Below are 15,342 nucleotides of genomic sequence, written 5' to 3'. Positions count from 1 at the left end.
GGCACATAAAACCCCATAATTTAATTAATTAACAATTTTCTACATAACATTCACCTATCCATGCTAACAACTGACCGCAATAACTTTCGGCATCATAAATCAAAAAGAAAATAATGTAATCAGCCTGTTTGACAGAACAGGAAATGTCATTCCTTTAACTGGCACGCAAGGGTACTTTATGACGTCATTGTAGCAAATTTCTTAATAACTTCAACCAGTTCATTCAGTGGCATAGCCAAAAATGGCACACTGGGCACGTGCCCCCCCGGCCCCCTGCAAATTTCTGTTAAAATGCAGCCTTCCGAGCCCCACTCCCACTAAACTTTTCACAAGCCCCCTTTGTGGCTAAAACATTTGCTTTATACATCACTAATCTGCTCAAAATTTGAATATGCTGCATCAGCTTCAGACCCGAGCCACAAAAAACTTGACACATTCATCAGAAACAATTCAGAACTACTCTGCTTGCTTCATCCCATCTAACTATAACAGAATGGCAAGAAAAATTGGTGCAAAATCTAGCCTCAGCCTATTGTCATTAGCACGCTGTCATAAAATTGCCCATAAATGCCTTTTGCATTGCATATTTCATTATCCTTGTCAACGAAATGAACTGATTTTACTTCCCCATTATCGCCACAATACAGTAATTCCATCACACACAAAAAAGCACCTTAAGTAATTCCAACTACAAAAAGGTGAATAGTAGAATCACCTGCCTGCAGATAATGCTACTATAGTTAACCATGAGCATTTCAAGAATTCTTCAGTTAATCATGTACAACAAAGCCTTTTTTCATGTACACTTACTCCTTTGTTTATAAGATTTTTTTCGAGTGACTGTAATCACTCACCTTTACAATGCCTTTTGGCCCTGACAGTATATCAAATAAACAAGCAAAAGATCAGTATAGGTGGTTACAAAAAAGTTACACACCAACGCATGGTTTTCTCCATCTGAGCTGCCCGAGCCCGAGCCTCTTCCAATTCTCGAAGCCGGACTTCCTCTTTGGCTTCCCACTCTGAATCGTAAGAGCGATATGATGCATCCCGCTTCACATGAGATGACATGGTTTTATCTTGAACTCGTGCTGGCCAGTTGTTGCCTGCATGTTTCAGAATCATCAAGACACTGCAAAAGTAAACATGGTAATTTGTGCATTACACCCTATGTAGCATTCATAGAAAATCCTTTACATGTGACTTGGTAACTGCTACCAAGGTAGGAGCAGAAGCCAACAAAATCCAGCACTGAAACTGTATGCAAGATCAGGATGACAGCAGGCATTTTGCCTTGCTATTGTGAAAGGTAGTGCACTGCTTGTTGTGCAGTCAAAGTTCTGTGTTTTTGGCTCGGCCTGTGCATGTACAGTGCTCGGCAATTAAATTGCGGTACTAGGAGCACGCGGTTGCCGGTACTTATTTGCGCCACCGGTAGGCGCCAGCGACATTGATCTGATGTAGTTCGAATGATGATCGAATGAAAGTGTGTGCTTTTGTGATGGATTGCGACTGCATTTGGACTCCTCAGCGATCACCTAGTGTTCACTGGTGGTGCAAAAATGACCAGCCGCCATGCGGCTTCGAGTATCACGTTTCGATCGCTGAGCACTGCAGATCACACAGCATTTAGACTTATTTTAGACATTTAGTTAGGTGGTACATTGGTCAACCCCCATCAAGAGTGCTAACACAGATAACACTTTCATCAAATGCAAGCCACGCTCGAAATTTTGGCACAAATGGCCAGCACTCAGCATGGGCATTCATGCAAGCTGAGAGAAATGTCAATGACAATGCATTCACGACTCAAGCTTTGAATGACAAGAGGTGTGATATGCCAAGTTCTTAGCACTGTGTAATTAAAGATGTGTCTAGAACGTCCTAGCAGCCTGTGTGTGCAATAACTCCCTTGACATCTTGTACAATACGGTTGTAGGTGTACGCTGGCTCTGCATGTGTAGTGAAAGTTTAATACCTTTTCATTGACACTGTGAGATTTAAAAAAAAAAAAAAAACATTGATTGGCTTCTTATATCGTAATAATATGTGGCTGTAATCATAAGCTTCAGTATCCGGTGGTTGCTGTTTCTAAACACTGTTGTAATAAAGTTTTCATAGCTGACTTCTTTTTTTTCCCCATTAATTGAAAAGCAGTGTATATGTGGAAGTCACATTTCGCTCACATCTAAATAAGTACGAATAATTACCGTTCGTCCAACGCTGCTAGATCACAGCAACCGAACCTACCAATCCGATTTAACTTGGGACTTTTCGATCTTAGGATTTATGCCAAAGATTATCAGAAAGAATTCGCATGATCACTCTCAATGATTTACTCAAGTGATGCTTCAATGAGCTGTGGCAGACGTGAGTAATTATTTTCTTCCGTAAGCAATTGCCGAATAATGAAAGAACAAAATGCATAAAACGTAATTACCTGCCTTCAGCTTAGAATAAATAGGTATATTGAGAACAGTGACCCACCTCGCACTCCACAGTGGACAAACTCAGTTCAATGAACTTCAAGTTCCCAATCCGGGTGCTCGAACTGACGAAAGCTGTGAACAGTACCGTGCTGCATTATGACAGTCGTGAGAAGCCGCCCACAGGAACTAATAAGACGCTATCCTTTCAAAGAAGTAGAAGACAGCGCAATCCTCACTGCAAGGAAAACGAACAACTACATTGTGCATCAGCTAGAGGGGAAACAACGCAACACCGGAGATCAATTTGTGTCCGTGAAAATGAAATCGCCAGCACACCACCATAACCAGCAAACCTTGGCTAAAGCCGGCTTAAGCCAGTGCTACTAGCCCCGTAACGCCAAAACCTATGAGGCATTGGCCAAAACACATCCCAAACATATTAGCTCGTTGTTGAGTATCGGCTTACTTCAGTTATAGTTTGTTTATATGACTGCGCATTTTGTTAATTTATCTTTACTTCTTATACCGGCGTCACACGAATACTTTAGATCGCAATCAAGGCTAACCTTGATCGAACATAGAGAACTCCATGGAATCAAATTTCTCGATCTCAATTGGCTTTCTTTCGCTACATGCACAAATGAACCAATTGCGATTGAGAAATTCGGTCGCGATCGAACAGCGATTGAAAGTTCCCGTGAGAGTGGCGTCCTGCCGCACCACGGCGGAGTGCTCGCCCGCCATTTTTGTGGTTGTCCGTAGCAGACGACAAGGCGCGGGGAATACTTTAGATCGCAATCAAGGCTAACCTTGATCGAACATAGAGAACTCCATGGGATCAAATTTCTCGATCTCAATTGGCTTTCTTTCGCTACATGCACAAATGAACCAATTGCGATTGAGAAATTCGGTCGCGATCGAACAGCGATTGAAAGTTCCCGTGAGAGTGGCGTCCTGCCGCACCACGGCGGAGTGCTCGCCCGCCATTTTTGTGGTTGTTCGTAGCAGACGACAAGGCGCGGAGTGCCTGCATGAATAACCTTGTGTTCGGACTACATACAAAATGGGCAATTATTCAATCACATTAAAGAATAGTGCTTGTACTGCGTGTTAATATTATTAGCATCAGCCGATGTTACGCGCACTACAGAACGTGCCACTGATTGAGTAAAAACTTTAATGAAAATGAAATAAAGCAGGATGGTTGGGGTCCCTGTGTTCTAGGGCCCTACTGACGCGAGCGGCTCTTTGGGCTTGGTCCAGAAGAGCCTATTGGCTCCCAAGTCCGCAAGCCATGCCTCCCACTACCTATTCCTCATTAGTCTGTGTATTATGGGGCTCCTATGTGATGCGTTTTAGTGTGTGTGTCTGTGCACCACGGGCACTCGTCGGTGAACCTCGTGGAATCTATTCTGTGTAGGTGGTGCAGGTTGGGGTATGTATTCGTCTGAATACGACGCCAGTCCCTCTCCTGTTGGCTGTTTAAATTCGAGTGAGGATGACCAGAACGTGCCAGCTGACACAATCCTATGCCTGCAAATTAACTTCATCAGACCGCCCAGTTCTCGACTGCACTTACCCCATCACCAAACAAAGAACTGTTATTTAAAAAAACATTTTGCTGGGCTAATTGGTGCATTATTAATTACCAGAGTTGTGGCCCACCAAAAGACGAGGTACAACTGTGCGCCCGTCTATTTTGCTTCCGTCATCCTTATAGTCGTTCGTTGCCCCACAAATTAACTTAGCAAACCACCACTAAGATTTGTCTCTCTTACTTCAGTGCAGAATACCCTTGCACCCATAACAATGATGAAGTCCATTTTGCAAACTTGGCTATAAAGCAACCATAGAATATCTTTATAGAGTTTGTCACAGGTTTTGATACTAAAATTGACCACAGGGTGTTTGAAAATGCTTTGGCTAAGGATGGGAATATTTTTTTACAGAGCAGGCATATGTTAGGAGCTTTGACCTAATCCTGCTGGATGAGCTAGTTGCAGAATTTGCAATTCATGTTAGCAAGTGTAAAATCAAATGGGACACAAAAAACAGCCACCACAAGTGCTGGACTACAACTGACATTTCCTTAACACTGGGCCTGCAAAAGGCAGAAACTATACCAAACAGCGCTACTGCCATCCATGCATGCCACTAATCCTCCAATGAACGTAATACACTTCTTTGCTATACCAACAGGAGCATTGCTAATGTTATCCTCCTTTTTGATACTAAATGCCTCAAAGATGAATCTGTTCTGTTCTTATTTAAACTAATAACCCTGCTGCTGCTTCTACATATGCGTGGTGTTCTCTCAGCCTGTCACATACAAACGCCTCTACAATGAAATGACATGTATAACGAACGATTCATTATGTCCTAGCCGAAGTCATATCTTTTATTTGCATTGTGATTGCTTCTACAACGAACACTACAATGAATTTGCTTGTACAGTGAAAAAATTTATACTGGTGTCACACGTACATTTCAGACCGCGATTGGGGCTGATCTGGATCAAGCTTCATCTGAATCGGGTGTTGCTTAACAGTCATTTGCGATCGCGATCAAGCCCCTTGATCGCAAACACAGGCTGATGTCTGCGTCCTCTAGCACAGTATTCTGAAAACGATAAAAACAATAAGTGAAGCCAGCTCAATAAAAAAATGTTTAGAAATCTTTTACCAGCAATAACAAGCTGTAAAGTTGAAATATTGTCAAAATTTAACCATATTTTGCAAATCTAAATTTGTATCTAATAGATTATGCAGTTCCAAGAGTTGCTGACGATCAGCAGATGATAATAATGTGATCCGGATCATTGCACCGTGTAGAAGCGACCATTGTTGATCGCGATCAAGAAATCAGATACGGATCGGCCCCGATCACGATCAGAAGTGTACATGTGACACCGGTATTAGGCGCCCCAACAGATGATTTGTTGCTTTACAACGAATGCCACACAGTGGTACCATACTGCCCTCTGCAGACAGCACTCGGCTGCATTCTGCGCTAACGCAGTGCTAGCGACGCACCTGAAGAGTGTACCAATGCCAGTGAGTGTTGTGTTACAATCCTGCTGTACTGCCCAACTCGTACGCTATTTTTACAACACCAGTGGGTGTGGCGGCTGACAATAACATCGCAGTTGATGAGGTTAAGGCCTAACTACATGTACACTTGCTGGCGTGCAAAAGCGTGTGCTCGTGTGCCTGCGCATGCACAGATGATAAGGGACAGATTGCATGCACCAAAGTACGGCACGAGTGCAGATATCTTCTCCGACGTAGTATCGGTGCTCTGGCTGCCAAACAAAAATACGATGCCTACGAATGCAAAAATATTGAGCCAAATGGGCGCGTGCTGGCACGAGTCTTGTAGGTTGAAACCAGCATTGCTCGCAAGGGGCGACAAACACAAAGCATGTGGGCGCGAACGTTTGCACGCCAGCAAGCGTACGTGTAGTTTGGCCTCTATTGTAACTGACAACTGCCATCGTCTTAAAGCCTTCTATGCCAGAAAGGACGCAAATGTCAACGAAGGCATCAGTGATAAATAGCCTGCAGTGTAAACAAATGAATTTGCATGGCAAGGAATGCAATAGCTGCGTTCAATGATTTGCAGAATTACCTGGCGTCGTTCTTGTGTTTTATTGCAAAGAATGTCATGAACCTCACTGCTACGAGGAGGGCTGCAGTCGCACATTCCACCAGACGAAACATGCACAAGAAATAGCAACTTATTTTGCTAAGTATCTCTTGAATTCATGTTAAATAATTTTTTCTCCTGTTGTACGTGTTCGGCCTGCTCCATTGCGAGTGGCACGGTACACGATCTTTACAATGAAGTGAATTGTATAACAAAGGATTTTGGAGGTCAGAAGCACTTCGCTGTCAAGGCATTTTGACTGTAGATGCTATGTTGGTCAGACTGAAAGGTACCTAAATGCAAGGCTGAGAAAACACCACACACATGTTGAGCAAAAGCAGGGCCACGACGTACAGCTGATCACTGTTGAAGATAGCATGGCCTGCTTTTTGATAGCACGTGTCCAGAGCAAGTTTAAACAACAAATCAGTTTAGTCTTTGAGGAACTTGACATAAAAGACAACAGTATTAGCACTGCCTTTATTGGTATCACCAAGAAAGAAATGTTTATCTTAGAGGACAAGTGGCACATGCATGGCAAACAATACTGTTTGGTATGGCTCCAGCCTAATGCAGCGAAACGTTAAGTAAATGTCACTTTTAGTCCAGCCTTTGTGGTGACTGTTTCTTTTTTGTGTCATGTTTGATTTTGCACTGGCTAAATCAATCATGAATAGGTGTTTAAAGAATGAGCAAGGCAGAAGCATGGGCAAATTTGTTTTCACATGAGATTCTCTGCTGGGAGGATTAGAAAAAAATGGATATAGTAAGGTTGCACACAAGTATGGCTTGGCACATGCTAGTGATTGAAACACCATTAAGATGCAAATCAAAGCTACAAAATGTAAAGTACTGCCAATCATTGTAGTGTGCCTTATCTGGTTATAGCCAATGATGCATATGTAATATGGCTGTTACATTGTAGCATGAAATTTTAACTAGCAGCATGATAAAACATCACATAGAATGACAATTCATGTTCGAATATAAATTGATGTTCTCCGAATTAAGTCACAAAATACAGTCTTGTGCTTGGCGGTGGAAGCCAACATAGAATGAAATGGCCACTTCATCGAAGTGCCAGTGTATAACTAGTAAAGTATAAATGGGTGGATGGATGCGTGTGGCTATAGTAATAGCCCTTGGGTTGGATTGTTGGATTGGGTGTTGGGTTGGATTGCACTGAGGTCCCACTATGGCAGAGTACCTATTCGAAAGCATGCTTGTACTTACGTTACCGGCAGTATGTAGATATGCAGAAAGGAAAAATTGCTGCACATTTCGCTCCCATGCCACTAGTATTGTGGGCCACAAACTGTGGCTATGCAACTTAAACCAAAAACAAATAAAAAAGTTTGTGACGGTAAGCTTTACCTTCCCGAGTTCACAGTGGCCACATGCTGACTGTGATTGTTAGTACCCATCAATTCTGGTACTAAGACACACCAGCAGCACTTGGTATCTTGAATTTATCACAAACTAACCTTGCTTACATATGAGTAACAATATAATCAAATTACATTATTATTGCAATTACAATCAATTATTGCAAGATGAATCAGACCGACAAAAGAAGATTGAACCCCACAGCAAAACACCAACTCATGTAAGCTGACTGGAAAGAGGCATTGAATTACAGCTATACATCAGAGATGCACATCTTAACTATGTTAAAAGTCTCAAACAAAACTATTTAAGGCTGGCTGTGATAGCAAAAATTTACAAAAATAATGTTGGCATAGTAAGCGTCCTATCAAACACTATGAAGCATTAACGTACAGCTGAACTACCCATAGTACTTGACCGCCCTGATAAAAGGTATCAGTTAGGTGTACAATGTAATTTGCATGAAGCAAGTTATGATATGAATGCCTGAATGTAGACTCTGTTCATGGAGCCAGGTCTTGCTCTTTGGTACAAAAGTGAAGAGAACAAGAAAGCAAGCAATTCATAAACATAATCTATATTTAATACAGCAATAAAAACTGAAGAAATAGACATTAAGCACATACAAGAACAAGATATAGCAGAGATCATACACAAAAGGATTTGAATGAATAAAAGGTGGTATTATGAACAGTGTCAAATGCAATGTTCTCAAATTCAATTTTAGCATTACTCCCAGCAAGTGGCGAACATGAAAGTGTCCAGAGTATGTCAGACTTGCTCTCTTTCAAAGATATAAATATCCACAATAAGTCACACAAACGAAGTTACCAGTATGTATGTTGTCTAAATGCGAGTACACAACACCCTTGTCTTACGCATTCCCATGCTTGCACATGACAGTGCACAACACATCCAATGCACCAATGGGCAGCAAAAAACCTGCCAAGTAATTTAGAAAAAGCTTGCCATTTTCCCCTCTATTACACTGCCACATCACACTCCTTACAAAGACAGCATTCCCCCCCCCCCCCCAACAATGGATCAACTACAACACTTTTTGAAAAGCATGGTGAGCCACATTACGATTATAATGAATGCACAGCATCTTCGACCACCTGCAGAATTTTAGCCAGAGACCTTTTCCATCCAAGTGCAAACAAGCCAAGCATGCATTCCATGCCCCCCTGATGGTTTGTGTGATGTGTATTGGCATAGAAGCATGGCAAAAAGCAAGTGATGTGGTGGCACCCACAAGTGAGCAGTATCAAGCTATGTGATGGCAGGAAGAAGACAGTCGCCATATATAGTGATTTTTCACCACGATACATACCACAAAAATATATTTCCATGAATCAAAGAGTTAATGTGAAGGACCACGTCTCTTGTTCGTGTTTGTGAGCCAGTGAAGGATCATTCAAGCCAATTGAACTTGTCAGCATATGCACAAGCCACAAATACAACCAAAGCAACAGAACATACCTTCAGTTCTATCAACCATCATCATTAATTGAAATTTCAAGGCTTGCAATCATAATAGGAGTAAGCAGCTTGAAGTTTCCACAGATCTCCTTTTTTTTTTTTGCCTGGGGGGAAAGTTTTACACAAGCAACACGAATGTCACAGTACACATGGCAGCAAATCCACCAAGCACTAAACTGACATACTGAATACTGCAGACATTTGTACATCAAAAGCTAAGCCTTCAAGATGGACAACACTTTGAATTCATAAACTTTATCAGTGAAAGTAGTAATTTGTACATATCTTTGTGTCAAGTGAGCTAGCACTCAAGAGTTCAGGTTTCCCCCATGATTTGTGCTGTTCAGGTGATAAGTGTTGAACTTGATACCAGAAGGTCGGAAAAGCAGCTTAAGAAAAAAAAAAAGAAAGAAAGAAAAGGCTACGCATAAATTTATGCTGCATGAGGAAATGCTACACTGCAGAGGCCAAGAAAAAGTAAGCAGGTTTACATGAAAGAGTGTAAATGTGTTGTGCCAGCAGAAACCTAGTCTGAAAGCACACACAGATGGTTTGTACGTTGCTTGCTAAGGCAGATATATATGTATATATATATATTTTTTGACACAACTGCAGCAGACAAGCTCATGCCGTGTGCTGCTCGTTCCTTTTTTTTTTTTCTTCTTTTTCCCAAGCCCACATTCTAGTGAGCCAGGCAGGCAACTTTCTCTGGCACTAAATGGGCCCTAGTTGGCTGGCTCGCCAGAGCAGCCCTTCACTGCTCCACACCATTTCACAGCTCTACCAGGATTTGGCATAAGCAAGATAGACAGAAAAAAAAGACAACCAAATAAAGAGACACCTTTTACTGTTTTTTGTCATACTCAAGACCCTATAAGACCAGAAAACTTTTGTACCTTACACTGTTGAGGTGCTCCAAAAACCAAATGCCACTATGAAACAAATTACAGTAGGCACTCTTTAGGATGAACTATGTTAAGCCAAGCTTCCTGATAAGATGAATTGCTTGGAAACATCCACTTGATTTCCTGCAGATGCAGTGAGCTCCTGTGAATCTGTACTTTTGATAAAACAAGTAAATTGCCAAGGTCCCTTCACGTTCATCTTAAAGAGAGTGTACCGTGTTTTTAATTTGTCTAAAGGAAGGCCTTCCCCATACATTTCAGTGTTCACAGAAAATGGGCCCTTGAAGCAGCTTTTTACAGTCGATATATATATGCTCTACTTTGTACTGTTTGAACAACACAGGCTGGCACCTGTGTTTCATCTGACCACTGTTGTTCCATGCAAGCTCAGAGAATAAGGACACAACCTTAACCAGGGTGGGAAAGGGGGGTGAAAAAGGTGACTCAAAAGGGTCCAGAATAAGAGAAGCTCGTTACGATTGAGAGCACAGGCCTGGCACACTGCCCAGCATGGAGCCCGGCACCATGTAGAGCCCCAACAGCAGGCCAAGGACTTAGGACACAGCAGCATAGGCTGCAGGAATTTGCTAAGGGTCTCTTTGTGTTATATCTAGACACATGCAGCACCTCATGGCTCAATAATGATGCATTATAATAGGGAGGCAATACTACATCAACTGCAGATTCTCACTAATTACACCTTGTTCTACAGGCAGCTTAGCATACAAGAATTACATTTACAGGCTACGAGTGCAACTATATGATATAGTATTATTGATAAATTAACACAGTGTCTGGTAATTCTCAAGACACAACCACCAATACAACACAGTACAGCACTCTGAGCAGTTAAGCGTAAAATTATACTTTCAGGCCCCTCATGACCAATAGACTGAACCTGTTGCAGCTGCACATGGCACACAATGCACACGCACACATGCACACACAAATTCACACATGCACACACAAGGTATACTATCCCTGAACATATTTGATACATACATTTACAAACAACATACAGTGAATATGCTATATGACGTCTGAGATACATGTTCCATTGCCAATATAATGCTAAACAGTCAGGCATGTTTTGGCAAATTGTTGGATCACAAGAAACAATGATGACAAAGAATGCATTAATGCCCTTCTCCAAAATGTTTATGTAAAATAATGTGAAAAAAGCTATTCCATCGATTTGTCCGAGCTTAGAGTGAACTGTCTGACATTTAAAGAGCAGCCTCTTGTCTGTTTATTGGCATGCCTAAAAATGTAAGGCAGACAAGCCAATATGAACCCTGCCTGGAAGTACAGGTTAGTAGATCACCTTGAACGAGTTGCAGGTTACCTGCAACTGGTGCTCAATCACAGTTACAATGCAATCCCCATGAGAAGAGAGACAACAGCTTATAAGTGGAAGCAAACACACAAGCACCACGGGGAGGCAAGACAAGAATGCCATTATCACCAACAGCACACCATGTGTACATGCAGAACATTCTGCAGAATGAAACAAGCAGCTCATTACATTATGCAAAAGAGATAAATGCACGGCTGCAACAGACTTCTATAAACCCTGATTGGTGGAATAAATTAATAAATAACACTAGCACAATTAACACTTAGGTGTTCATACCACCAAAACATGTTCCCAAGTGAATTGGCAGCTTTCTGTGGCATGTTTAATTTTGTGACATAATTGCACATAAAGACTTCAATAGACATAAAGCAAGTTTTTTTTTCTCTAAAGACATTCAATACAAAAACCCTAGAAATGTGACATGAAAAAAGCGATACAACCTCAGAATGCTAACAGTCAAAGTCCTATACCAAATGCAGAAGGTCAAAGGAATGTCACACAGCAGAGGGATATCTGCATCAAATGCCTCATCACAAACCAAGTTTCTGGCCTTCAAGGACACGGATAAGCAAATGGGCAAATTATATCTATTATACGAGGTATAGGAACAAGTTCGATGACCACAGAAGACACCAAGTGGGGACTTCAGGCAGGACGGTGGCAAAAGACAACTTAGGCTCCCTCCAACAAACATGGTATGAAAGTTTTTTTTCTGGCACTGATCACCAAGCATCCGTATACCGCACGTCACACTCCTGTAGAGCAGGCAGCTTCTCCTGAAACATGAAAAAACATGTATAGAACTTTTACTATGTCCAAATAGAGGCTGGACTGAGATGCACCAATGTGGCACCAACTGAGTGCGCAAAACAGAGAAGACAAGCATGGTAGAAGGGTTCTTAATTCCTTATCATTCTTTCTACTGAGTGAGTGATCCCAGTGATAGCAAGAGCTTCCTTTCCTGTCAACTTCTATGCTTTTCTGTATTACCTGGTGCTACCTGTCATCCAAATGTTATGCTGACACAATGTTTTCAAATGGTTTCAAGCCATTACTTGGCAAATGACAGAAGAATTCCCTTAAGTGTGAACAGCGACAGTGAACATTCACTGCACGAGAGGAGGACCATCAGCATCATTACTGCATATGGTAATGGCTGCATTCTTCTACAAATCTACACAAGAGCCAATGAATTTCCACTTACTTTTAGACACTCAAACGTTTGTGCTGACAAACTGGTGCTGTTCAAATTCAGCTTCCGCAAGCTTTTCATCGCTGCATGAAGGAGTGGAATAACAGATAAGTACAGGCAATTTTTTTTACCACATTTCTACAAGCTAAATAGAAAAGTTCAATATAATTCAAAATTTAAAGACAACAATGCCCTTTGTTAGCAAAATAGCAAAACATAAGTTAGCAAATAGCAAAAAATAATATGTAAATTTACCAGCAGAAGTCTTACTAACCCTAATAAACTCTGCTCAATACGTAATATAACATTAAACACAATTTCTGCCTTTGCAGAGAGCAAGACATTTTTCACAGCTGACTTACGGAGTCAACGCACAGTGAACAAGCTGAAACTATCAAACGGACGCCTAATGAAAGCAAGTAAAGGCAAACTCAATTCAATTAACTTCGTGTATGAAGAGTGTGCAAAGATGTTTTCAACCCTACCTTCACACACATGCTTTTTTAGACTGAGAATGACATGTACTAGAGTGGCAAGCAAAACGCATTACTGCACTGTCTGGCCTGGTACATTTTTCACACTTATGCTGAATGCACCCCGCTCATGCTCATGTTGATCTCAAACATGTAAGCAACAGATGTCCGCTTCTGTAAGGTCACAGTGAGAGCCGAGTCTAGCTGTGTTTGTCTGACACACTTTCCTGCAGTAAACAAAAAATGGAGAGCCTTTTTGTATGCAATTTACACAAGTTGTCATTGGCATGGTGAAGTCTTCATGCAGGCTAGCACATTTTTCATACCTCCATTTATTTCTACCTTAGCAAGAAGGAGACTGTTCAACAAGGGCTCAGCAGTATCTACAGTCCATCTGGTTAGTATCTCAAGAAACATGAAGGATGCATTGCAGCCAGTCTACGCAGACTTCTGTGTGCAGCATCACAAGTAAGTGAAGATAGCTTAATAACTTTAAAATGTGGCATGAACAGTAACTAGTTTTATAAGTTCTAAGGACAAATATAGTTAGCCACCTGTCTACAGTGCTCTATATCTGTCACATGCTATTCTTATGAAATGCGCCTTGCCTGGTAGCCACAGGGTTACCACACCCTTTATGTGCTCATCGTGAGTCGTGGCACATTCTGCTGGAACACTGCAATGCATGTTGGCATGTAGTGTTTTTCCACACATACAAGACACTCCACATGGTCTGGTATTACAATGGCTTGCTTTAACTTTGTCAATGGCCTTTAAGGGTCAAGATATCTTGCAGCAGCACAAGCAGTGACCACCGCATGCTCACATTGAGTTACAGCAACGCTGCTTTGGTTGTTTCTCTAGCTCATGTGGTTACATAGATTGAATCTAAACATTTGAAAAGCCCCAATTTAACAACAGTTTCAATCCAGTGAATTTTTTTTCGACAGCTATAAGACCTCATTAAACGTAAGTTTGACTGAGGTGCCAACCAAAATCTCTTATTTTAAAGGTAAGTGAGTAAACTATCTTGTACACAGTGGCTACATGATTAGGACAAAAGTTTCCCATCATGGTTCACACAGTGCATCTGCTCAAAATCAAAGTAAAAAAGGCCACCTAATTTTTTTTTTTAATATGTAGTACCACCTGAAATCTTGATGGAGCCAACTGCCATACCAGCTTCAGCTGCAAGGAGGCAGTGCTACTAGTTACAATTTCAAAGCCTTTATTTTACAGGCAGTTATTTTGAGGAGAACATCAAACATTGGTGGTTATTATAGTTTGTGGCAAGCCCTTTTTACCAAAAGTTGCCACTATGGGCATGACTGCTATCAGCGTATTTGGTGCAAATATATTGCATATAGCTTGCAAGGACTTCAATATCCCCATCATGCATGCTGGCTTCCATTGGTAAGCCATTGCTCCATATTAGTGCTCATAGCAAAATGCAATATTTCCACTTCTAGTAGTCTGTTATTCAGATTCTCATTGGTTCACACTACTGATTTTCTGTTTTCATTCAAGCCCTTCATTAAGTAATCCATACATGATCCTGAGCACTCCGACAGTAAAAAAACTCAGCCCCTTTAACTAAAGGGAACAAGCACCTACTTCAACTGGTGGTTCTCTAAAGAAAAGCCAAATGACAAGAGTGGAAATTGGGATAGGCATTGCAATAATGGAATTCTAAGCAGCCAAAGAAAAAATCCAGACAGGTATGATTGCAGGCAATATTCACAATAAGCATAAAAGATATTACATAAAACAGTGAAAATTGTGTATGTTAGCAACACTGTGAGGTATGATATGGTTCTGCCGCAGTTGGCAAAAAGACTTTCTGCAGTGCAGCATGTACTCACACACCAGAAAAAATTCAAGTTCAGAAGTGTTGGAGCCCAAAGTCAACTGCTCATTATATAGATATTAGGCTGACGTGCATTTTCCTAACTATTCATCAAATATCCAGCCTATGGCTTTGTATATGTGCTACAAAAGTCATAATGTCTAGATTGTCCAGTTAGGATCAAGCTATGGGCCCTAAAAAGTCCAGAGTTTCTCACCAACAAATGACAGTGTACACAAACACTGCGTAAATTCTATGGAATCGAAAATTACAAGCCCCACAATTTACTACTGTGGAGATGGAGGTGTGCCCCGATGCCTTTATCCGAGCATTCACCAGTTCTGTCATCCATACACCTCTCCCTTTCCATTTGTGATAGTTGTCGGGGGTGGGCTTTGCCACAAACCGGCTTGCGGCATTGGCACTAGAACTTCTGGCCGTGGAGGCGCAACCAGCAGAGCGAGCGCGGGGAAGACCTCTCCGGGACATCCCTCAGTACATACACATTTTCCCTCTCTTCCACCAGTTCCTCTGTCTGGGCAATGGACTTGAGCTCGTCTGCAGTGTCTTGCACCTACAGCGGATGCATACCTTGTGTTGCTCCTTTTCCAAACGCCAAGTCGAAGA

The 15,342-nt window shown here is 41.6% G+C and overlaps 2 protein-coding genes across 4 annotated transcripts in view; both read right to left on the bottom strand.

The window, feature by feature from the left end:
* The window catches only part of LOC126544503 (coiled-coil domain-containing protein 102A), a 46,198-nt gene extending 43,403 nt beyond the window's left edge, over window positions 1–2,795 (bottom strand). For all 3 annotated transcript variants that reach the window (XM_050191846.3, XM_050191848.3, XM_055061781.2), the window contains exons 1-2: window positions 2,488–2,795; window positions 938–1,106 (exon numbers count right to left, since the gene is read on the bottom strand). In XM_050191846.3, coding sequence (XP_050047803.1) covers window positions 938–1,071 — 134 coding nt within the window. In that variant the 5' untranslated portion in view covers window positions 1,072–1,106; window positions 2,488–2,795. The remainder of the gene's footprint in view (window positions 1–937; window positions 1,107–2,487) is intronic.
* Window positions 2,796–8,021: 5,226 nt separating this feature from the next.
* LOC126544513 (C-Maf-inducing protein-like) overlaps window positions 8,022–15,342 on the bottom strand; it is a 58,019-nt gene continuing 50,698 nt past the window's right edge. The window contains exons 15-16 of the mRNA XM_050191863.3: window positions 12,409–12,479; window positions 8,022–11,980 (exon numbers count right to left, since the gene is read on the bottom strand). Of these exons, the coding sequence (XP_050047820.1) occupies window positions 11,927–11,980; window positions 12,409–12,479 (125 nt within the window). The 3' untranslated portion in view covers window positions 8,022–11,926. The remainder of the gene's footprint in view (window positions 11,981–12,408; window positions 12,480–15,342) is intronic.

Source organism: Dermacentor andersoni, chromosome 1 (genome assembly GCF_023375885.2).
Source record: "Dermacentor andersoni chromosome 1, qqDerAnde1_hic_scaffold, whole genome shotgun sequence".
NCBI lineage: Eukaryota > Metazoa > Arthropoda > Arachnida > Ixodida > Ixodidae > Dermacentor > Dermacentor andersoni.
The sequence above is the reverse complement of the archived record's forward strand: the minus strand, read 5'-3'. Positions and strand labels throughout refer to the sequence as shown.